The 25,580-nt window shown below is 42.5% G+C and overlaps 1 protein-coding gene across 1 annotated transcript in view; it reads left to right on the forward strand.

Annotated features, from left to right (window-relative positions):
• ROS1 (ROS proto-oncogene 1, receptor tyrosine kinase) overlaps positions 1 to 13,660 on the forward strand; it is a 73,728-nt gene extending 60,068 nt beyond the window's left edge. Inside the window, exon 44 of the mRNA XM_088162838.1 lies at positions 13,196 to 13,660. Within this exon, the coding sequence (XP_088018964.1) occupies positions 13,196 to 13,341 (146 nt within the window). The 3' untranslated portion in view covers positions 13,342 to 13,660. The remainder of the gene's footprint in view (positions 1 to 13,195) is intronic.
• Positions 13,661 to 25,580: the final 11,920 nt, after the last annotated feature.

Raw genomic sequence — 25,580 nt, forward strand, 5'->3', positions numbered from 1 at the left:
ACTATGCCCAAGCTAATAGGCCTTACATTTTGGATGGACTTTATCTCACCTAAATGCAGCTGTCTACAGGCTAGGAGTCTCTTCTAGGATATTCTTCTAGGTAGCTCTGTAGTCAGAAGCAAAAAGTGACAGCTCCTGGTTTTTGGGCATGTGTCACAGCAGGAAAGGGGTCACCTTTTGCCTTACTCTTCACTGATGATGGATGGCATCCAGGTGACTTGCCATATTTAATTTCGTTCACAGAGAGTCACAGGGTAGGTGAGCCTGGAAGGGACCACTGGAAGTCACCCAGTCCAACATCCCTGCTCAAGCAGAGTTACCCCAAATACATTACTCAGGATAGTGTCCCAAAATACAACTCTCCCCAAACACATTACTCATTATAGTGTCCCAAAATACAACATCTCAGCTACAGTATCTCAGTCTAGATGTTTAATTTTAAGATGGCTAAGGAGCACAACATCCACTGGACACAGGGCTGTACTGATTGAATTGCTTGCCCACTCCTGAGCTAGTTTGGTTTCCAAACTTAGACATCTCTGTGTTCTCTAACTCCACAGGCAAGAGAGACATGAAAACTAATGGAGTTAAGAAGTTCTTAACTTCTAGCATTACATCAGTATCTGTCAAAATCTTTAGCAGGGCTGAAACTGCCAGAGAAACCTACCTTTCTGCTGCTTGGAGTTGGGGAAAGGGGCTGGAATATGGGTTACTGTGTTTGTGGTGGAGTAGGCCTGGCACAGATGTAACATAAAAAGTGTTTTGCTTTCAGTGCAAGTCCAGCTTAGCATGTGTCAGATAAGCCTGATCTTTCTTCAGCTGTTAACTTGCTTAATCTAAGCAAATAATTACTTTCACTGGGATAACAAATACACGTAATAATGTAAGAAACATTATTTTGCCAAAATTTCAGGTTCTCTGCCGCATAGCAGAGGTCACAGAGAAAAAGCCATTGTTCGCCAGAACAAAAGTTGCATTCTTAGAAATTACCAAGTTGCAAAGGAAAACGGGGATTGAGGCTTCCATGAAAAGTGTCAGTTTGAAGGATAAAAATTTGAAAAAAATCAGTTTAGTGCAGAAAATATGGTAGTATAATGGACTTCAAGGGTGGTCTTAATAATAGCAATACTCCATAATGTATGTGCTAGTCAGAGAATCTGTTGAAAGCAGTCACTTCCAAAATCAGACTCCATTAAACCTGTTTATAATAACTTAGTTGGTAGAATCTAGCCCACTGTGGTAAGCAGGACAATTAAATGTAGGAAGAGCTTTGGCCATCAGAACTTCTACTTGGCACACCCTCTTCCTGAGCCTTGGACCTTTCCCCACCAGCTGTCATGTTCCCTCTTCTGGCTTCCCCTCATCATTCCCTTTCCATAGGTTCTGTCCAACTGCTGTTGCCACAGAGCTATTGCTGGATCTGCATTGGGAGGAGAAGACAAAGCAACTATTTTCATTCTTCTATTTAATGTTTTCGTGCTTCAAAAAGTTCTCAAAATCCTTCTTAACTTCTCCTCAGGTTCATTTGATGATCCTCGTATAGGAAATACCCTTCAGGAAACAGGGTAGCTCAAATTTTATTCATCTACATATCATCCTTCCATTTAAATGTATTTAAAAAGAAACACTTGATTTGCTCTTTACATGTCTCTATAATGCCATACTTATTTTCCTGTATATTTATAATTCACCTGTAGACTACCTCCCTCTTTCCCCAAGCACAGTCTTAATAAGGCCTTTAAAATGTTACGGTGTTTTCTTGACTGAAGCTCTAGAGTCCTCGTGATGTCTTATTGCTACTGGATTTTCTGATCAAGGACACATGCATGTCAATTTTCTGTAGCTCTCCAGCCTTGAATTAGTTCAACAGTTTTTCCGCCTGCCATGTAAGTTTCATGCAGTGGAATTCAGTAAGATACGGGCTCCAGAAGTGAGATTGATTTAAGCAAGAAAAGGTCATTCAGGTTCCACTCGAGTTTCCAGAGTAAAATGTGTGCTCCTCTATGACCCTGTTGAAAACAGTTTGGGGCATGTAATATGTCTCAGACTGTGATTTTAACACATTGTATAATAAGTTAGTGATTTTTAAAATTTGTATTCATTTCTAGCTGAGGCTAAGTGAAGTATTTCTTGTGTTCATATTAGTAGTAGTAGAAAGATGACAGCCAAAACAAATAATCCAAAAATCTGTTCTATGATGGATAGTCCTCGACAACATTTTCCAAAAATGCTACACGGTCCTTGGCCTTTGTGTGTAATGAAACTCCAGTCATGAGCCTCCAGCCAAGAAATGCTTGCTCTCACCAGGTGACCTAGTTTCAAAAGAGAGAAATGTCAAGCAAAGTGAAATTACATGCCTCAAAATAGCTAAGATACTTAGCCTTACAGGGGATCATACATCTTCCAGTTTCTGTTGAGTCCTACCTACCCATGGGTAGCCACACTTCTAGCAGGTCCATACATGCTGTCGATGATTTTTGTAGATGGGAGAGCTGAAAAACATTAGACTTTCTCAATAACCTTAATGCCAGTGCAGTATGACAGAGAGATGGCAAGTGTGGGTAAACCAATACAGACAGTCTGCTAGTAGGCAGCGTGCTAACAGGCTAGCATGGGGATGGCAAAAGGGGCCCATGCTGTGTTATTGCAAGAGTTACCCTTCTAAAGCAGGCATCAAGTGTCAATAAACGTGCCTGAGCAATACCAGCACCTCCTGGGACTTCTGCATTGGAAGAGACGGAAGAAAACTCAGGACCAGGGTCTACCAGTTTGGAGTTTTTCCTTCTTGCCCTGGCAGGCTTTCCCAAGGCATTGATTGTGGGCTTAAAGTAGCAGTAACAATATTTATTTGAGTGAGGGCAGCACTATCCAGCTGGAGGACTGAGACACTAGTGGGTTTTGAATTCAATGGGAATTTACTGAGCCCTGTTGCCAGAGTTCCCATTCATTGCTAAGAGATAGACTGTTCTTCCCCCAGCTCCAAGAAGCACAGCATGCTAGAAGGATGGCCCTGCATTGCTGTAAAAATAACTGGACCATCTATTTCCAGACATCAGTTTTTACATTTGCACATATAAGACGGCACGATAGCTTTTTGGGTCCCATGAGTGCCCCCTTTACAGATGGAAACACCTGTTTGATTTGGCAAACGCCTTTCCTGACAGCAGACAACTGGGCATTCAGCAGCTGGAGAGACTTCTTGCCTTTATGACCTAGAAGGACTATTCTTATCAGGACTGCTCCTCACACTGCCTTTTGGACCTATATGGAAAAGACGTCTAATTGCTCAGAAAAAGAGGTTCCTCTGGCAAGAGGAGATGCCAGGCAGTTGGAGAAAATCCAGGATAAAAGACTAAAGACTGAAAGGAAATATATTTGGCCTCAAAACCATGATTGTTAAATTCCTAAACTGAAGATATTGCTTGAAAAATGTAGGAAGATACAAGAGTTCAAATTTAGTAATGTTTGGTTTTTTCTCATTTTTCTTTCCAAAATCAGTGTATTTATTTCTTTAGCTGTTCAGGTACTTGCTGCAACTGACATTTGTATTTTTTTAAAATCTCTTTGCAAAATTTTGCAGTGAGAGGACTTTATATTAAAGCTAGAATCAGTGATTTCATTATTAATTGTATGTTTGCAATCTGTACTGGCTAAGTACTTGTTTTCTGTTCCCCATGTAAGTCATCAGTTTATTTTCCTAAACCACACTACCTTTTAAAAACTACTCCATGCAGCTCTCTGAACGTAAAGTAATCACTTGGCCAAACGGAAGCTTCTCTAAAGCAGATGTGTTGATAAGAGACATTTTTAGAACCTTGTATCTAGTCTCCTTTGTATTTTTCTGAAATTCAGTAATCCTCTTCCCCACTTAGCTTAGTGAGTGGCTGACCCAAAGCCTGCAGAGGTCAGAGAAAAAGCTGCTTCCAAAAAAGAGTGAGTGGTTACAACACTGCAAGTAAAGGGGAACTTGGTGGTATAATCATTTCTTATTTGTACTCCAGACAAATGGTGTTTGACTTCAGAGAGTGCACATGAGCCATATGATGCTGCAAGTGAAGTTATGCCAATACTTTACTGTAGACTGAAGGAAAAAATCAGATGGTATAAGACTGTAAGAGCTGACATTTGTGTAGACAGATGTGGATAGATAGAGGCAACTAAAACATAAAAACTGCATTTACACTGGGTGTCTGTGCTGTTTGACAGTCACTAGAGACTTGTAGACATATTCAGGGGATGTTAGTGTGTAAAGGCAAGGAAGTCGATTAAGCATCTCCACAAAGTGATTAATTCCTCTTTTCTCTGTTGATTGTAAAGACAGACTTGGCAAGGAGCTTAAATTGGACATGTAAGACCTGGGTGTTAAAACTTGGTAAAACGAATCCTGTTTTGTAACCTGGAGAAAAGGGAGTGCTTTCCTATTTGTATAGCATTACTGCATTGCAACAAAGGTGGAACTAGAGGGTATTTTGTGCATTTATATTATAAATTTTCATAAACTAAGAAAGAAGCATATTTATATCTGTAATTGCTAGGACAGTAACTCTTACACACAGACATTTCAGTGCACAGTTCTCTAAAAAATATATTAAAATAAAAAGAAAGGCGCTGCTTCAAGCAGATTAGTGCAGCGGAAATGTGAGGTGAACAAAATTCTCACTTTTAGCACCTTTAGTGTCTAGCAGAATAGCAAAGCTCAGTGAGTCACCCTCAAACCATGCAAGATCATATGCTTCATTAGGCAGGAAACACAGATATATCTCCACTGATACATAATACAGAGTGGAGTATTAAAACGGATATATATTTGTTCTATTTTTATTCTTACTGGCTATGTGCAGAAACTGAAACACAGCCCCTCCAGCTCCAGGTGGCCATCAGGTATCAGGAAAATACTCTCTACACAGGAGCTGTCTCCTTGGGCAAACCAACATGGCTGAGGTAAAGAAGTCAAGGTTCAATAGCCACCTTTTGCACCCTTAACAAAGACATGTCATCAGGTGTTTCTCTTGAATGTGTTTGCTGTGGGGTATATATTTCAGCCAGTCTCTTGTTTACTGCCACATACGTTGTAGCAGTGACAAAGGACAGAGTATGTACCAGAAGAAGAAGAGAGTATTACTGAGAAATAGCAAATGTGGCTGGACTTCTAAATACCTAGCCATACTGAAGGTGCTAAGCATCATATGGGATTATGTCACCCGGAATTAGTAACGTCTCAGGCTGACTACTCAGCTGGTGTAAATTGGTGGCACCCCACTGGTTTCAATGGAACTTCATTAATTTGTGCTAGCTGAGGGTCTGGCCCTGAAATAGCTGTAATACAAGATCAGCATCTCTAGTTCAGTTTATTCAGTCTCAAGCTTTTCTACTGACATCCTTTCTCTTCTTAAGTGTTGTCACCTTCTTGAATTTAAACACCAAAACCCCCTCATCTGCTTATCAAGACATCACAAAAATTTGCACCCTTCCAGGCAGGACTTCAAAACATGTTGTGAGTCCCCAGAGTTTACCAAGCAGGCAAGGAAAGGCACTGTCCTGAGGCAGGATCCGCAGCACGGCTCGGCGCTGTGGCTGCCCTGCGACAGGAAGCAGCCGGCTGAGATGCTGGGATCGGAAAGGAGAAAGCACCGATTTTATCAGGTCAGGGCTGGTCTTCTCAGAGGAGGCTAAGCAAGCAAACTCCATTCCTCATTAGTATGAGTCAGGGGATCATTGTTTCTTGTGTCAGTTACTGTGGGGCTCTCCAGAATAAGCTGCTGCCTATCCCCGGAGAGAGGTGCTGTAATTCATTTACCTGCAGTTTGGCTCAGATTTGCTTTACGCACAAGTTCTAAGCGCAAGCTTTAAGCACAGCTTTACTAGGGAAAGTGTCCAGCAAGGTCAAAGCCATATGCATTAAGGACCTGAGACGTGTCTGTGCAAGTACAATGCTGAGCTTTGACCTTGCAGTTTTAGCTATGGGAAGCAGCCTGCGTGGAACAGCACAGGGCTCAGTGGGGTGTGGGGTATTCCTCAGCCTGTACAAAGCTCTGGACTGACACAGCAAGCCTGTCCCGTGCCCTGAGGTAGGTTGTTTAGAGCAAACGTGGGTAACTCTACACTATGCAGCAGTTCACAGTGTAGACGACCCCTCAGAATTCAAGCCTGTGGAGCCGACTCTCCAGCAGGACTTCAGATTTCATGAAGGTGCTCCTTGGACGTCTCCTCTTGGGGTGTTTTGTTGACTCAGCCCAGCTTTGCTTGTGAAATCTGAGGGGATCACATCACATGGTTTATCCTGCATTTACTCACGTATAACCCAGCATGACTGTACATCAATCAACTAATTTTAGCAATGTTAAAACTGAAAAGAAAAGAATGATATCTCATAAATATACCAACCTGCCCTCTATCTTCCTTCAATTTCTTAACACTTTTAGGAGAGCCTTCCAAAGATTATTCAGAATTCTCTGAATTGACTTATGGCTTCCCAGGGTGCTGGGTACTGGTGGTGCTTCTAGTCCTCACATTTCTAGGGGAATTTCACAACATATAATGAATTTTTTCTTCAATTGCTCATTTTTAGCGTTTTCTGTCTCCATCCATTCTTCTGTTCCAACTAAATGAGCAAAAATAATTTGCTGGCTTTGCTGACTTACATAACAGTCAAGCATTGTACTGTATAACTTGAGATCTTTATGTAGCTTTGCCTTGTACAATAGAATGGTTCTAAGCTTTCATCAGTGCTGAACACTGCACTAAGAGATGACTCAACAGTGAAGGAAAGGGCACTTACAGTCAAAAATGTCACAGTGAAAGTGGCAATGTATCTTACATATGTCATGTCATAGGAGAAAGGTCATCAATATTATATTCTTCCTCCATCATTGGATATGATAAGAATTTTCTGCAAAAATAGTATTTCTTCCTTATTGCATTCCTACAGCTCAAAAAGTAAAACCAAGGCAATGTGTTTGATTTTTCAGCTCTTTTTTTCTGTAATGAGAAACACAGTGGCGCATAGGCTGAAAAAGGATTATAAAATTTTATATATTCTGTACTTCTTCAGACCTGTTGGGGAAAGAATTAGTAATGTATCTATATATCTGGTAAAAATATCTCAATGACCTCATACTCACATTTGTGTAAACATCACCTCATCAGTTCCAGATACTTATACAGGAAACAAATCTGAATGCTCCTCTAGTGTTCTATACTTAGGCAGGTCAGCCGGCATATGTCTGGTCTGTAAATACCCAGTTTTACTTGGGTCCTTATTTTAAGGTTTCCCTCTTAAGAGTTTGTTGCAAACGTCCCCTCAGCATTTGCCTGTTTGCCTTTTCCAAAGCAACTTGTCCCTGAAGGTTGTCATTAAATTAAACAAAAAAACAACAACAGAGAAGAGCTGAATTGGTTGGTAAAGGCTTGATTGGAGCTGAATTACTAAACATGACCATAATAGCCCTGAACTGACAAAGTGAGTATCAAATGATTTCTCATTGCTGTCAGTCACTGTAGTATGTGACCACAATTTGTTCTGTGTCCCATACCCCATCTTACTAACAGGTTTCTGAAATCCAAATTCTCTTTCAGACTTTTCCTGATGATACTTCCTATGCTACTGGGCTCTAGCATGTGGAATAAATTTCCGACTTTATAGCTTGGGGAGATGTGTGATTATAGTGACATAATAAATTGTGTGTTGCCTGGTGGAATAGCACAATGCTTGTTATTCCTTTGAACAGATAACCCTGAATGTCACATTATTAATTTTTCAGTTATGAAGTAAAATAAGGAGGAAGTGTAATAAAAGAAGGTACATGTTACAAAAATAAATGAAAAGAATAATAGCGGTTGTAACTTGAGTGTTTAGTTAACAATTTTTATTTTTAAAAAAAATTATATCCCCTGAAATAAATTTCAAGCAACTATGTATATGTGAACTGCATCAAATTAGGGAAAAATAGGAAGTTTTCAAAAACGTGAAAAGCACAGTGGATTAAGCCTCTAGAAGGGCAGAATACTAGAGAGACAGAAGTCTAGACTAGTCCTCTAGAGAAACAGTATATAATGATTTTGCAGATAGAAAACTGCCAATGTTACAGGACTCTTTAGCAGTATTATTAGCAGGATTACTACACAGGTTCAGATTAAAATCACTTTAGCTTTATGCTTCTTTACAAGGAAAAGAAGCAAGTAATGTATTCATGACTGTATTGCTGCCTCTGGAGGTAAGAACACTGATAAGCAACCTTCCCCAAGTGATTTAACTAAAGTTCTGGTCCACACAGACAATAGCAGAAAATAAATTTGAATCTGTCCTGGGTTTGGGCAAATTTGGGGGAAAACCTCCAGAAGGAGCCCCCAGACAGCAAACCCCACGACTCCTCCCCCCCCACCCCACCGGGTTCGGGAAGAATTTCCTTGGAGAAGAGTGGGAGAAAAAACCTGTTTATTTAACAAGCAAGACACTCCCCAGCACAGGGAAAAAAGACAACACCAGCTGACAAAAAAAACTCTTTCACCGTTCTGAAGGGATGACAAACTCAGTCTCTCTGGCGAGTGGTCGCTCAGTTATCAGTCTCTGGCGCTGGGGATGACTGCTGCAGGTGACAAAGTGTAGCCTCCCGGTGTTTCTTGGGGTTCCCAGGTCCCCGTCCGTTCAGATGGTATCCAGGAGAGGGAGGGGACGGGGTGGAAGAGAAAACAGTCCAGGGAAAAAGTTGGACTGCCTAGCTGAACTAACTAATAAGCAGAAAGCAAGGGCAAAGCGAAGGAAAGAAAAAGGCAGAAGCGAGCAAGCAGGCAAGCAAGCAGGCAAGCAAGCAAGCAAGCAAGCAAGCAAGCAAGCCGAGCTAAAACCTCTCCTAAACATAGACCATGGGGGAGGTGAGCCGGCTGATAACAAGACAAAACAAAGCTTCACTCTCAGACTCAGTCCTGGAAGCACAGGACATAATACCAAACATAATCAGGACACACGATTGGAGATAGAAACACCATAACATCACCCTAGGACATTCCACCCCTTATCTCCATATCGTGAACATACTAAACAGCATGTAAAAACTTCAGCAAGTAGAAATTTCCATCTTTCACTTATTCGGACACATTTCCTTCTGTCTCATGCTGCCTCACCCCACAATCAGATCTCCCTGAGGCACACATCGTGTTGTTCCATCTCTCTGCATTACCCACCATGTACAACCTGGTCCTTGAGCAAAGACAATCCCACGAATGGGTTTGTCTGTACTCGGGGCAGAATTGATCCAAACTGCCTTCCCCAACAAACCTCTGATATGTGCCACTGGGACTTTGTCTCCATCTACTATATTCAGGGACTCAGACTGGGCAGGGCCCGCTCGGTTGGTGGAACCCCGGGTGTTAACTAACCAAGTGGCCTTTGCTAAATGCTGCTCCCAGTTTTTGAATGATCCCCCACCCAATGCTCTCAAGGTGGTTTTTAACAGTCCATTGTACCTTTCCACCTTCCCTGCAGCTGGTGCATGGTAGGGGATATGGTACACCCACTCAATGCCATGTTCCCTAGCCCAAGTGTTGATAAGGCTATTCTTGAAATGAGTCCCATTGTCTGACTCAATCCTCTCAGGGGTGCCATGCCTCCAAAGGACCTGCTTTTCCAGGCCCAGGATGGTGTTACGGGCTGTAGCGTGAGACACAGGGTAGGTCTCCAACCATCCAGTGGTGGCTTCCACCATGGTCAGTACATAGCGCTTGCCCTGGCGGGTTTGAGGCAGTGTGATGTAGTCAATCTGCCAGGCCTCTCCATACTTGTACTTGGACCACCGCCCCCCATACCAGAGGGGCTTCACCCGCTTGGCCTGCTTGATGGCAGCGCACGTCTCACAGTCATGGATAACTTGAGAAATACTGTCCATGGTTAGATCCACCCCTCGGTCTCGTGCCCACTTATATGTGGCATCTCTGCCCTGATGACCTGAGGCATCATGGGCCCATCGAGCCAGGAACAACTCTCCCTTGTGTTCCCAATCAAGGTCTATCTTCGACACCCCTATCTTTGCAGCCTGATCTACCTGCTGATTGTTTTTCTGCTCTTCATTAGCCCTACTTCTGGGAACATGGGCATCTACATGGCGAACCTTCACAGGTAATTTCTCTAACCGGGTAGCGATATCTTTCCACTCTTCGGCAGCCCAAATTGGTTTTCCTCTACGCTGCCAGTTAGCCTCTTTCCATCTCTCCAACCATCCCCACAGAGCATTGGCTACCATCCATGAATCGGTATAAAGGTAAAGCTTTGGCCACTTCTCTCTTTCAGCAATGTCTAAGGCCAGTTGAACCGCTTTGAGTTCAGCAAGTTGACTGGATCCACCCTCTCCTTCAGTGGCCTCTGCTACCCGTCGCGTGGGGCTCCATACGGCTGCTTTCCACCTCCGATTCATCCCCACAATGCGACAGGAACCGTCGGTGAATAGAGCATAGCGTGTTTCCTCTGCTGGCAGTTGGTTATATGGTGGAGCTTCTTCAGCCCGTGTCACTGGTTCTTGTTCCTCATCTGTGACACCAAAACTTTCACCTTCAGGCCAATTTGTAATTACTTCCAAAATCCCAGGGCGATTCAGTTTTCCAATCCGGGTGCGCTGTGTAATGAGGGCAATCCACTTGCTCCATGTAGCACTGGTGGCATGGTGGGTTGAGGGAACCTTTCCTCTGAACATCCACCCCAGCACTGGCAGTCGGGGTGCCAGGAGGAGTTGTGCTTCTGTGCCAACCACCTCTGAGGCTGCTTGGACCCCTTCGTAGGCGGCCAAGATCTCCTTCTCTGTTGGGGTGTAGTTAGCTTCAGACCCTCTGTAGCTCCGACTCCAAAATCCTAATGGTCGGCCTCGAGTCTCACCAGGCACCTTCTGCCACAGGCTCCAGGACAGACCATGGTTCCCGGCTGCAGAGTAGAGCACGTTCTTCACATCTGGTCCCGTCCTGACTGGGCCAAGGGCTACTGCATGAGCAATTTCCTGCTTTATCTGGGCAAAAGCTTGTTGCTGCTCAGGGCCCCAATGGAAATCGTTCTTCTTGCGGGTGACCAGGTAAAGAGGGCTCACGATCTGACTGTACTCAGGAATGTGCATCCTCCAAAAACCTATGGCGCCTAAGAAAGCTTGTGTCTCCTTCTTGTTGGTTGGTGGGGACATAGCTGTGATTTTGTTGATGACATCAGTAGGAATCTGACGCCGTCCATCTTGCCACTTCACTCCCAGGAACTGGATCTCTCGAGCAGGTCCCTTAACTTTACTCTTCTTGATGGCGAAGCCGGCTTCCAGGAGGATTTGGATGATTCTCTCTCCTTTCTTGAACACTTCTGCTGCTGTGTTCCCCCACACAATGATATCATCAATATATTGTAAATGTTCTGGAGCCTCACCTTTTTCTAGTGTAGTCTGGATCAGTCCATGGCAGATAGTAGGACTGTGCTTCCACCCCTGGGGCAGTCGATTCCAGGTGTACTGCACTCCCCTCCATGTGAAAGCGAACTGAGGCCTGCACTCTGCTGCCAGAGGAATGGAGAAAAATGCATTGGCGATATCGATAGTGGCGTACCACTTTGCTGCCTCAGCTGGGTTCTGAATTTGTTCACATGGAAAATCCCAGGATGTAGGGTCAGAAAATTCCTTTAAGATTTGGCCCATATCCTCCCATTTCCCACACCATTCAGGATTCCTCACGCCTGGCTCTACTCTGGGGTCAAGGGTCTCAGCCCCTCTAGAAATCTCAGCTCTCATTCTAGAGAAACTGCAGACTGTATAGAGAAAGCTTACTATATTAAACACCAGAAAGATGGTCTCTTTAACACTCAGGGGGAACTGAACATTCTCTAATAAGGATGTAACAAATTCAGAGGAGAAGAAGGAGAACAAAGGCTGAAAAGCCTCATCCCCTGCTTCTCCTCTAACAAACTGAGTGCACAACCACAACCAAGAACCATACATTCCTGGAACAGATTCCAGCACCTTTATAAATCTCCTGCAGGCCATTAAAACCAAGCCCAGCCCGATGGATATTTTGGTCAATGCCCCTCTGCTACAGAAACTACGCATTAGGGACAATACCGGAGCTATTTCTGGATAAGCAAATAAACCCAGGGACCACAAAGGTATTAAGACTTCAAAAAACCCTAGGGACCAAAATCCCATGCAGGTCTCCACCCCAAAAGACATGAATTCCAACAACATAGCCAATAACTGCTCTATACCAACGCAAAAGAATTTGAACCAAATTATTATTATTAGAACAGGGTTTTTTTTCCCACTTTCTCGAGCCCCACGTTGGGCGCCAATTTATTTGTCCTGGGTTTGGGCAAATTTGGGGGAAAACCTCCAGAAGGAGCCCCCAGACAGCAAACCCCACGACTCCTCCCCCCCCACCCCACCGGGTTCGGGAAGAATTTCCTTGGAGAAGAGTGGGAGAAAAAACCTGTTTATTTAACAAGCAAGACACTCCCCAGCACAGGGAAAAAAGACAACACCAGCTGACAAAAAAAACTCTTTCACCGTTCTGAAGGGATGACAAACTCAGTCTCTCTGGCGAGTGGTCGCTCAGTTATCAGTCTCTGGCGCTGGGGATGACTGCTGCAGGTGACAAAGTGTAGCCTCCCGGTGTTTCTTGGGGTTCCCAGGTCCCCGTCCGTTCAGATGGTATCCAGGAGAGGGAGGGGACGGGGTGGAAGAGAAAACAGTCCAGGGAAAAAGTTGGACTGCCTAGCTGAACTAACTAATAAGCAGAAAGCAAGGGCAAAGCGAAGGAAAGAAAAAGGCAGAAGCGAGCAAGCAGGCAAGCAAGCAGGCAAGCAAGCAAGCAAGCAAGCAAGCAAGCAAGCCGAGCTAAAACCTCTCCTAAACATAGACCATGGGGGAGGTGAGCCGGCTGATAACAAGACAAAACAAAGCTTCACTCTCAGACTCAGTCCTGGAAGCACAGGACATAATACCAAACATAATCAGGACACACGATTGGAGATAGAAACACCATAACATCACCCTAGGACAGAATCATCATTCTTATGAGGTCACTAGACCAACTTTCTCCAACAGCTGTCTCATTTTGTTTGCTTTCTAATACTGCATATACTACATGTATGTTACTGGGCTGTTGTATTTTATTTTTTTTTTCTTTTTTAATTAAAAAAAAATTCCCTTTTGTTTTCTTTTCTCATTATTTTTTTCTTTTAATGCAGATAATGATATCCCATGTGCAGATTCAGACAGCATTCTTTCAGCCACACTAATGGAAACAAGGAATCAAGAGGGCTTAAATTATTTGGTACTAGTCAAAGAAGGCAACCCAGATGAAGAAAGCATCAATTCTGTTGAAATTATTTAAGTCTGGTTACCGCTGTTTAAGAGAGTGAAAGAAGAGAAAAAACTCTTCAAAGAACACATAAGCCAAGGAAAATATTCTGCCTGTCATCATACTTACAGAGGTGTCTGAAAATTAAAAAAAAAAAACTCTTTAATAAAACTACCAGAAAACATAATAAAGTACAGAATGCTGTGCATCAGGATAAGACAGCAATTACACAGCCTTTGATTTTCTATACGTTATGGTTTGGGTGCTTCACAGGAGGTAGTTTAAAGCATAAAAACATGTATCAGACAGTAAGGGATTTTACTGAGGTATTGATTAAGTTTATGCAATCACATATGCCTCGGGCACAAGGCAGTCCTTCCACAAAGGGAGTACTGGTATGCTGCTTCAAAGAACAGACCAACTCGTTCATGAATAAAACTAAACTTCACTGTGCACAAACAGGATTTTACAAACTGAAAAAAACAACATAAATTCCAAACTTCAAATCAGAAAGCAGTTGAAGTGGGGTGATCAGGTTGTCCACTGCTGCAGGTGGTCTGTTTCCCTACTTAATTTAAACAAATGTTTGCAGTCATCTTGCATATTAAGTTGCACAGTAATTGATCTGTGAGTCTGGACAGTCCTGTTTTCTTACATTTCTTCTCCTTTACCTTTTGAATGTTCATCATCCTCGTTTATTTTTTATCAGACTGGGTGAAGGGAGGTACTCTTCCTTGGTGTGTTTGGAGATCAACTCAAAGTAAACAAAATTTTATGCAAACAATTATTGAATAAAAGACAGCAATAAGCTTTTTCTAGCCTTTCATCATGAGCAGTACTTTGCACAAATACAGAGCTATTCACTGACATCTTTCAGGAAGCGAGAAACATGCAATAATTTTATGCAAATATTTAATAATTGAGCACACTGGAGAGTAGTAAGGTTCTATCTGATGTCACAATGTATACATTTGTAAGAAGCAACTCCACTGCAATCAAGCTTCAGAAGTTTCTTAAATGGAGATTCAACACAGATGAAAAAAATTTGGAGTCTGAACATTTTACTAAAACGAAATAGAAATTGAGATACCTTGAATTAAGATTCTTCAAAGTCCCTGAAAAAACACTTTCAAGCATTAAATAAATATTTTTCTTCATCTACAGGTAGGTTTAAAAGAAAGATTTACTACTAAATACAATAGCAGCACTTTACTATGCTCATCAAACCGTGAGCAATGGATAAACTAATAAACTAATACTGTATTATGTTTCCTTCCTCCTCGAGTGCTGCTTGATTGGTTGTACAGTGATTCCTTCCATTTCAGTAATTTAAAAATTACTAATGTTCACTAACCTATGGCATGTGCTGGCCAGAAACCAGGAGGATCCCTATCCTGTAGCCACCACACCTCAATGTGGTCTGTGTGCATAGTTTCACTTAAGAAGATTGCTCAGTCAGCAAGACACAGGTAAAGGTTTTGAACAACAGTGCTCCACATGATAGCTTTTTCTTTAGCAGGGGAAACCTTCAATCTTCCCAAAATTTTGTAAAGACAATACCTTTCACAGGCCTCGTGAGCACCTGTGATGTGATATCCCAAGTCAATTCAGTTTTGTGTAGGTCTGCATTAGAAAAGAATAATGGAAGAGCCTAACCAATAAGTGTAAACTGGGTTAGTGAGCATCAGTGACAGAGAGCAGACAGGAGTAATGCCCTCCAGGTCGTGAAGCAGTCATGAATATACAAAGCAACACAGAAGGAAAAAGAGGAAGTTAATTATTGTTGTTCACATTTTCTAAGTGTTGCATCAAGCCTAGTTTTAATGAAAAATTTAGACAGCATGATGAGAAAAAAGTGTCAAGTTTAATACAATGCCAATAAACGAATTATAGGGTATTGACCAGTGATCTATGCCTTTTGTACCTGATAGTATGAAAAATGTATTGGACAGGATAAAAAATTAACTTATTGATCCAAATTTGAGGATCCTGATCTATAATTTGTTGAATTCAGTGGAAGATACAATACCTACCCTTCCCAGTAATTGCAGTCATCTGAGTAATGCTCAGTGGTACAATGTGAGCTCTGAGCATGTCCCTACTCATACACTGGCCAAAACTCCATTGTCCCTCCCTCATTTTCCTGCCTTAGAGAAGTAAGTATGCTAATACAAGTAGTCCACTGAGTTATGGTAAAGCTGAATTTGATGCAGGCAAACTTAGCCTCACATATCCATCCATGATTCGACTTGAAGAGAGTTTCTTAATCTCTCATATTTCCTTATCACCCTTCTTTTTACACATCTAAATGATTTCACCTTCTCTGTCTTATTGAAGTGTTGCCTCCTCTCTTCATTCAGGGTCTTCTTGATGATTCATCTTTTTCTCAGAAACACTTATTCACTATCAGCAGGTCACCTCTTGCCTTCCAGCAGACAGGCCTGATGGCAGTTTTCATGATACTTTTCGACAGAGTAGAGAAGACACACATATAAGAGGTGATGAGAATGAAGGACCTCTTAAGCACATTCTCTCTTGGGGAGGAAAATGGATACTACCCATTGGGTACAACCTGGCCTGTGTTTGCCTCTGTTTTTACTTCCTCCTATCACAGATCAATGGAAAGAGTCAAGGAACCCTTGAGTTCAAATGTCTTGACTTCCATGGCTACAGATTTTAAATAAGTATAGATGGATTTAAAGGTGATAATGTCATTTTAAGGAAATAGATATCAGAAAGATTATATGTGAGATGAGGGTAGTATAAGGCATGTGGACCCAATTTTCAGCTGCTGTAAAAAAGCTGCCTCCAAGGCTTTAGCTTAAATTTGTCCTGAGACAGGTAGACCTATGCCCAGCCAGTTCCTGAAAAAAGAGGACTAATCTCTTTAAGTCTCCTCTTCTCTGTTTTACTGCTGAGTATGACATTACATGGCATGGAATATCTCTTTGTTTAATTTAAGTCATCTGCCTGGTTGTGTGCCCTCCCAGTGTCTTGTACACCCTCAGTCTATTCACTGGGGAGAGGGCACAGAGTGAGAAGCAGAGAAGGCTTTGATTCTGTGGAGGCACTTTTCAGCAATTTTTAAAATATTACTGTTTTATCGGTATTGTTTTGGTTGCAAATCTAAAATACAACACAAGATGAGCTGCTATGAATAAACTCCAACCCAGTACAGTCTCTAAGCTGCTGGGGAGAAGAGACGTGCTCCCAGGCACTGATCAGGAGATGCCTCAGGTGAGTCTCTGGGCCATAGCCAGTTCCTGTCTCAGGCTCTTTGGTGTTCCTTGATGCCAGCACAAACGCTGAGCAACAATGGTGAGCACACTGCACACATGATGCCACACACACAACCAATGAGTGCTGGGCTCCCAAAAGGCCATGGCTGAGCTCTGAGCTGTGCTTGGATAGACATGGATATATCATGTGTCTGTAATTGGTTTGTCTAGTCCTTCAGCTACAGATTTGACATTCATATGAATGCCTGAAAAATATTCTACTTCTGCCTATGATTAGAATTTTCTACAACCCAACACAAATGCTGTGGTGATTAATTAATATTTGTAAATTATTTTGTAAATGTGAAGGGCCATGGCAGATGTTACTGATTTACTAAGGCAGCATTTTCAGTGGTATCAGATCTAAGTCTTCCATCTTCACGTCTACAGTCATCAGTGCATTTCTGTTTTTCAGGGTTGCTTGCAAGAGGTTTTGAGCTGGTACATACTGATGATCAGAGCTATCCAAAACCTGGGTACTTCATGCTTTCTATTTGGGACCTATGATCAGGGTACTATGAAAGAAAAAACAATGTTTTATGACAAGAATATTGAGTTCTTATTAGATCAAAGATAAAATTATGGAAATGTGCATGTAGCTGAGAGATATGCCAGGCTCTAGCAGGATCATTCTCTGATCCCCATGTGCCACAGAAGAAGTGCCCGGTGACATAAGCTATGGGAATGTGGCTGTCAAAAGCTCTGAACAGAGAATTTATACAGCTTGAAAGGATGATTTGTTGGGATATGAAAGGCAAAAGACATCTTTGGTTATATCATGTTGGACAGAAAAACCTAGGATGGCAAGACGATTTCTTGGCCTTTTTTATTATATAAATTATATATAAATTATATTTAACATTCAAGTCTCATCTTCTCTGGGGGGCTTTACTGTCATTCATTCAATGGCATCATCACAAGTTTTGGGAAGCTTATAAAAACGACCACCAGAAAAGCAAAAGGTTGTATAGCTACACTGCTAGCACAATTTTTTTCTGTTAGTCTTTGTTACCTGCAGAAACTCGTAAGTGGTGAGGACAAACAAGGTAAGGACTAAGTTTAACTCAGCCCAACTTATCTGAGAGCCTCAAGCCAGGATCCAGCACTGAGACTGGAGTTGTTCCCCAGCTTTCCTGGTACCCTGGATAACAGAGCCTAGTAACACCCTCTAGATCACAGTGTCCCTCAAAATTTGCTTCTCTCACCACTGTATAGAAGGGCACAAAGATCCTGACAGCAGAGTCACTGCACCCCTTGCTTTCCACAATGGTTTTCAGCAAAGAAAGTTTAACTATTTATTTGAATTGACTAATGTCTCCAGGTTATTTCCTCTTTTTTAAAAAATTTTCTTTGACATCTGTGGCATGCTGTCTGTAATGATTTGAGTCCTCCAGTGTGGCTTTACTGAGCATAACCAGGTGAAATTGATCCTCTGTAATTTAGGTTTAGGACTATGCATTTTAATGGTAACTGTGAAGGCAAGCTTTGTTCTAGATTAAAATTTACCTCTTTCTACACAAAACTAATATTAATTCAGCTAGACCTGAAAAAGGATGTTGCAGAAAAGAATGTCTATAAAATATCCCGGGCAGGTCTATTAATGGTTAAAAATTTCTAACTCACTTTCATTTAATTCATTCTTGAAAACTTTTGTTACACACACACTTCTAGTTGCAGAAGCTTACATACTAGCTAGATTTTTCAATCATGGATCTATTTATAGTGACACTTAGCAACTCTAACTGATATTATGTTTTAACTCTAAAAACAGCCAGAAACCCATGGTATCAAAGCCAAGGGAAGATGCCAAAATATTGTGGTTATTGCTGCTGACATAAATGATACTGCTGTATAAATAACCCTTTTTATGATGTGATAACTTCTTTGTGTGACATCTTCCTTTTGGAGGATGTTCATCACTGCCTTCTATCTTTTACTGTAAGAACAGAGTTGTAAAATAACCACTCCCTGTTTAGATATTAATTCCTGTTATGTAATTCTGTTGACATAGCTGGATTTTCTTTCTGGAATAGAATAGAATCATTTAGGTTGGAAAAGACTTTTAAGATCATTGAGTTCAACCATCAATCCATCACTTCCAAGTGCACCAGTAAATCATGTCCCTAAACACCATATCTACACATCTTTTAAATACTTCCAGGGATAGTGACTCCACCACTTCCCTGGGCAGCCTGTTCCAGTGCTTGACAGCCTTTTTTGAGAAGAAATCTCCCATAAAACCCAACTTAAACCTCCCCTACTGCAACTTGAGGCTGTTTCCTCTCATTCTGTCACTTGTTACTTAGGAGAAAAAACAGACAGACCCCCACCTTCTTACAAGCTCCTTTCAGGTAGTCAGAGTGATAAGGTTACTCTTGAGCCTCCTTTTTCCAGGCTAAACAACCCTAGTTTCCTCAGCTGTCCCACATAAAATTTGTGCTCAAGGCCCTGCACCAGCTCTTGATGCCCTTCACAGATTCACAGAATCGAGGCTGGAAATGGCCTCCAAGATCATGGAGTCCGACTTTTGACCAGTCACCACTTTGTCAACTAACCATAGCACTAAGTGCCATGTCCGGTCATTTCTTGGGCACCTCCAGGGACAGTGACTTTGCCTCCTCAGCAATCCATTCCAGTGCTTGACAGCCCTTTCCACAAACAAATTCTTCCTAATATCCAACCTGAACCTCCCCTGGCACAGCTTAAAGAAATGTCCCCTTGTCTGCCATTTGTTGCCTGACAACTCACTACAGCTTCCTCTCAGGCAGTTGTAGAGAGTGATAAAGTTTCCTTTAAGACTCCTTTTCCCCAGTCTAAGCAATCCCAGCTCCCTCAGCTGCTCCTTACAAGACTCGTGCTCCAGACCCCTCACCAGCTGTTTCTCTTCTCTGGTCATGCCCCAGCACTTCAATGTCTTTCTTGTCATGAGGGGCCCAGAACTGGATTCCAGGCGTGGCCTCACCAGCACCAAGTACTGAGGGACAATCACTGACCTGGTGCTGCTGGCCACACAATTTCTGACAAAAGCCAGGACACCATTGGTCTTCTTGGCCACCTGGGCACAGCTGGATCATGTTCAGTTGGATGCCAACCAGAACCTCCAGATCCTTTGCCTCTGAGCAGTTTTCCAGCCTCTTCCTCCAACCTGTAACACTGCCTGGGGTTGCTGTGACCCAAGGGCAGGGCCTGACACTTGGCCTTGTTGAGCCTCATCCCATGGCCTTGACCCATGGATCTGGCCTGTCCAGATCCCTCCACAGAGCCTTCCTGCCTGACAGCAGATCAACATTTCTGCTCAGCTTGATGTTGTCTGCAAAGTGACTGAGGCAACACCCAATTCCCTCATCCATATCACTGATAAAGATATTAAACAGGAGTGGCCCCAGTACTGAGCCTTAGGGGACACCACTTGTGACATCTGCCCATGGGATGTAACCCCACTGACCACTGCTCTCTGGGCCCGGCCATCCAGCCAGCTTTTTACCCAGAGAGCTGGGTAAAACCCTGCCAAGCCATGAACAGCCAGATTCTTCAGGAGAATGCTCTGGGACACTATGTTAAAGGCTTTACTAAATGCCCAGACAGACAATATCCACAGCCTTTTCCTCACCCACTAAGTGGGACATCTTGCCATAGAAGGAGATCAGGTTAGTCAAGCAAGACCTGCCTTTTGTAAGACCATGCTGCCTGAGCCTGATCCCCTGATTGTCCTGCATGTGCTGTGTGATGGCCCTCAAGGTGATCTGATCCATTCAGATCTTTTCTTCAGGGAATGCTTTCTGGAATGCCTACCTATCTCTAAACAGAAATAAATTTCAGGGGAAAAGTGTCACTAAAAATCTCTTTAGAATTCTATGATTGAGTTCTATATTATGAGTAAAACACTTAATCTTGATGGAACCAATATAAGAAAAAGTAGTGACAAAGTGACTGCAAACGCCCTATCGTTACCATGCTTGCACAGTTGTGTTTTGGCTCAGATCGCAGAGTCCTACTGGTCCTAAGTGGAATATATGTTTCTGGGGCATGGGAAGCAATAAAAGATATATGACTTATAGGATGGCTTTTAAAAAACAGGTCTGTGTGCAAGGAAGTTGGACTGTGAATAAAATCTTATGACTGTTACTCTATATGCAAATATAAAAATTGCAAATTCTTATCTGATCTACACTTTTTTTAGAAAATGGCAGAAGTGTCAAGTTAAATGGCAAAAGAAAACAATAACATTCTCTCGGAAATACACTCTCAGAGTGTAAACAAAATCAAGTAAAAGTGCTGTCCTAAATACAGGATTTACATTTTCTTAGCAGAATAAATGCTCTGCCTTGACTCTCTTTGCACTCACTGAAGTGGAGGTCACGGCTAGTGACAACTGGGAGCTGTTCCTGGAGGCTTTCTTGCCTTTTTAGGTTATGAGGGTCTCTGTGTGTTTAGGATAATATGATTGACAGCTCCACTCCGGCCCCAATTAGCACCCTATAATTTATTAGCTTCTGCTTTCAGATTATGCGCTAACTTCACAAATATTTCAACCACGGAAACAGCAGCTATCAAGTGTCTCTTTCCTGATCCAGCTCACTTGGACTGCAGTTAAATACAAGGAGGGAGCTGTGTAGGTCTGTCAAGAGAGAATAATCATTTGTGTCTGTGTGAAACTGGGGCTGTCACAATTCTTTAGGACCCAGCTTCTGGAAAAAAGGAGTTGTTTCACTGAATCAGAATCAGTGGTTAGGGCTTGGCTCCTGACGCAGAGGTTCGGTGCAGGGCTGGGGCCAGTGCACTGGCTCTTCCTGAAAAGGCGCATGTTTGTTTACCATGTAAATACTGACTGCGTGCAAACAACATTGGCAGGAAAGTTTGTGTCCCTCCTAACCCTGTTTCTTTGCTCCTTGCTGCTGTGCTGTGGGGCCGGAGTACTAAGGGCAGTAGAGAAGAGCCTGGGTGAGGCAGGAGAACAGAGAGGGAATGAAGTGCAGGGTCTGGGCTGAGCACAGAAGTCAAGGAGAAGTGGAGAAGTTGGGGTGGGTATAATGAGGGAGAAGGGGCATCTTTTAGCTGTACCTGGGCTATGTAGGGCAGAAGTAAATGTGCCATGCCACAGGGAGATGGAGTACCCTCAGTAATATGCAATGTGGTATTATATCTCCTAATGGGACAGCACTCCTGCCAGGTGTTTATCCTGCCTTTACCATGAATGAATAAGCAACTGCCACATAGAAAAAAATGCTCCTGTCCTTGGCCAGTCTGTGCTTTTGTGGGCTGCAGCTGAGAATGGCAAATGGAAGTGCTCATGCATGAGAGTGGAGCCCAGGAGAGTGCACACCTGCATCCTACAGCCCAATACCCCTGCACCTCTGCACCCTTGCACACCTGCACTCCTCACTCCTGTACCCTGCACCCAGCATGTCTGCATCCTGCACTCTTACACTCCTACAGTCTTGCACCCTGCACACCTGCTCTCCTGCACATCTGTATTTGTGCTCTTTGCATCCCTGCACTCCCACACTCCTGCACTCCAGAATAGGCTCTTCCAGCATCTTCCCTATCTCTTGTGGGACCTGGTGCAGAGCGGACAGGGGCAGGAGGGTGGGGACATAGCACCCCAAGGCCTCTCTGCTACAGTTTGCACCTAGAGCTCTGATGCACATTATTCCTGAGTTATACCTGGCTAACAGGCAGTAGAAGGTGCACTGCAAAAGTAACTGTTCCTCTTCAATTAGAAATGGACATGAAGAACCCAGGCTGAGTTGCTTGTCACTATATTCAGATTAGATAATAGTGTTACCATGCTGGGAACTAAATTAACAATATAGTTCCCTCGGCTGTAGTCCCAAAGCTTGGGGATTGACTGAAGAAAAACTATTATTTCACTTTTCTTTTTCTTTTTCTTTTTCTTTTTCTTTTTCTTTTTCTTTTTCTTTTTCTTTTTCTTTTTCTTTTTCTTTTTCTTTTTCTTTTTCTTTTTCTTTTTCTTTTTCTTTTTCTTTTTCTTTTTCTTTTTCTTTTTCTTTTTCTTCTTTTTCCCCTTGTCCTTTTTTTTTTAAGATCTCCTACTTGCATTTCCTTATGCAAAATTGCCTAGCATACAAAATCAATGTCTCACTCCTGAAAATAACCACAGGACCCTCTCCTTTCCCTGCTGCAACTGCTCCTCTGGGTGGTAGGCCCGGGAAGAGAGCCAAGACACTACAATCCTCCCCAGAAGCTGGCTCATCCTCCTGTAATCAAAAGGGCACGTTAATTACAACACTTGCCCAGAAAAATATGCACAGCAACTGTCAGTTAGAGAATGTTGCTGCATCCAAAGCCACCAGCAGCATTTTCCTCCCTTCCAAGAAGGGCCCAGCATTTAAGCCCTAGCTAGAGCTTGTCTTGTGAACCTAAATATGACTTCAAAGGGAAGGCGAGAAGGGTCGGCAGCTCCTGACCCAAGGAGGAGACAGGGCAGATACATTTCCCCAGAGGCAGCAGCACACAGTCTAGGGGAGGCAAATGGATAATTCAACCTCTCTTTCACCCTCTGTCCCCTCCCTTCCTCCTTCTCTGCTGGGGGCTCCTATGGCAAACACATTGGAAAAGGACATAAGAAGCAGCACTACCCTAAAGCTCTCCAACATTAGACTGTAAGTGTAGGGGCACATATATACATTTAAGAGTTTTATGCTTTATTCTTGTGACTGCAGCCGTACTGAAGCAAAAACCTTATTAAAATAAAGTGGAGGCTGCACCCACAAATACTATGCCCTATCTATCCCCACCCCCATCCTTCCCTTGACAGATCACTTTTAAACTGAGGGATCATTAAAACAGTACTCCTTCATGCTTTGCTAATTTTCACCTATTTTCAAAGAGGGAAATAAATACCTGTGGTGAATACATCCAGGGCTCATTTTGGAAACTCCTTGTGGAGAGGACACTCTTGCTATTGGTGAGCAGCAGATACCCTTGCTATGTCCAGCATTGCCATGCTCTGCAGCAGATGCTGTCCCTCTTCCTCCTTCGCTGGACTCTGCACAAATGGGTTTGAAGCAGTTTGTGTCTGTTCATCTGTCCCAGCTTGGCTAGTCTATTTGTCAGGTGAGCAGCTAGAGAGTACAGTGTGGTGCATGACATTCAGGGACAGCAGGAGGATCTGCTCCTCAGGCTGCAGAGATGGGGACTCACATCCCTCTCAGTGTGACAAGCATGTGACAGGTAATATTTACGTAACATCTAAGAAGGGTTTCTTCTGTAATTCCAGATTTTCTGCAAGCATTCATGACTAAGGGAGTAATAACCTATGATGTAAAGAGGAATAAAACAGACTTGAGAAATGGCACGGAGGTCATGTGCACTGTTATGGCATTAGGAGCTGTGGCCCCAGTCCTACAAAGACTAATGCCCAAGCCTTAAAGGTTGGTGCTGTGAGTGCTCCTTCAGGAGTCAGAAAAAACACAGACTGAGCAAAACTGCAAGGATTAGCCAAAACAGGGCATGTGTGCTTTCAGGCTGCTGTCCACTCAGAGTAGGAGCATTTTAAAAAATTTGCTTGTACTTTTAACACCTTGAGCCACTGTCTTGGGTTTTGTGTTTAGATCTTTTTGTGATAAAACAGTAAAAATATACCCACAGAGCAAATGTCAGAACCAATATTCATGGATTAGTTGCATAAATTCTCATGCTTGAATATATTCACAGTCAAAATGAATTGTAAATGTGGTAAATGTCTCGTTTATGCTTGCATGAGTATTTCCAAATGTATTTGGGCTGCGTCACTCAGCCCTCTTTGTTAAGAATTGCAGAGAAGAGGGGAGGAAAAAATAAAGAAAAAATAAATAATTGTGGTGAAGCATGACCAATCATAGACTCAGATTTATCCTTTTTTTTTTTTTTTTTTTTTTTTTTTTTAATAAAAACAGCCTGAAAAAATCCTCAGGGAAATGTTCACAAAATTACCCTGCTAACTTTAAGCTTCTGCAGTTAAACATTGCTTTTAGTTACTTTTCTCCTGCAAAAAGCTGGTGCCTTCTTCCTTGATAAACACCTCGGAATGTTTTTGGTTTAACAAATAATGTAAATTCTGGGGTCATTCCCTTGCCCTTTGCAGCTTGTCTGGGCTCTGGCTATTTGGAGGCTGAGGGAAAAATGCCCATTGGTTTATCAGGCTAAAGGAATCACGGCAAGTCCCCCCTGCCATTTGCTAAGCTCTGGCCAGGGGTGCTCCTGGTCAGCTTCTCACAGCATGTACTCACACTGCTCTGTCAAGCTTTCTGTTGGAATTCCTATTCTTTCCCAGAAATTGAGTTATCACCAAACCTGGGAGAAGCAAGTTTGGGTTATTCATAACTCCACTTCTGACACACAGTGAACATTATGCCAAATTATGTAAGAGTTTGGAAGGTAAAAACTCTCATAGCAGCACACAAGTTCATTTTCTGCTGCTTCTCCCAGTGTCAGGGGGTAATGTTAGGAATTTCCTCGTATATGCTTTAAAATTTGTCAGCTTCAGAGACATTACATTAAGGAAAAAAAAAAACAAACCAGAAAAAAACCCCAAAACACAATAGTATTAGTATCAGATGTTTTGTCTATAAACCCGTCAGCTTTTAAGTATAGGATAAGTGCCACTTCTGCCCTGTTTCATTAATTATTCATCACCTGGTAGTAACATTTTAATTTACCACTGCAATAGCAATTCTATGTGCTACAATCCCCTCTTCTAGCAGTAGAAATATGGAGCAGCTCCCTTACTTTAACCAATCTTACAGACACATTATACTCTAAAATGTAACACTGCAATGGTTTCGTATTTTCTCATCTTTTGTATTTACCTCTGTGTGTTTTACTCACCAAGAGAATATTTTCAGCTGTTAGGATTTCTATTTATCTTTTGTGCAAAATAATAAAATAACTCACTTCATCTATGTGAGAGATATGTTTTCAGCTTCATCCTGAGGTTTCCAGTTTGCCTAATTTCTCTTATTTAGCTTTAATTCTTCATTAAAGTACACAGAG

The sequence above is a fragment of the Sturnus vulgaris genome, chromosome 3 (genome assembly GCF_052056855.1).
Source record: "Sturnus vulgaris isolate bStuVul1 chromosome 3, bStuVul1.hap1, whole genome shotgun sequence".
NCBI classification, from domain to species: domain Eukaryota; kingdom Metazoa; phylum Chordata; class Aves; order Passeriformes; family Sturnidae; genus Sturnus; species Sturnus vulgaris.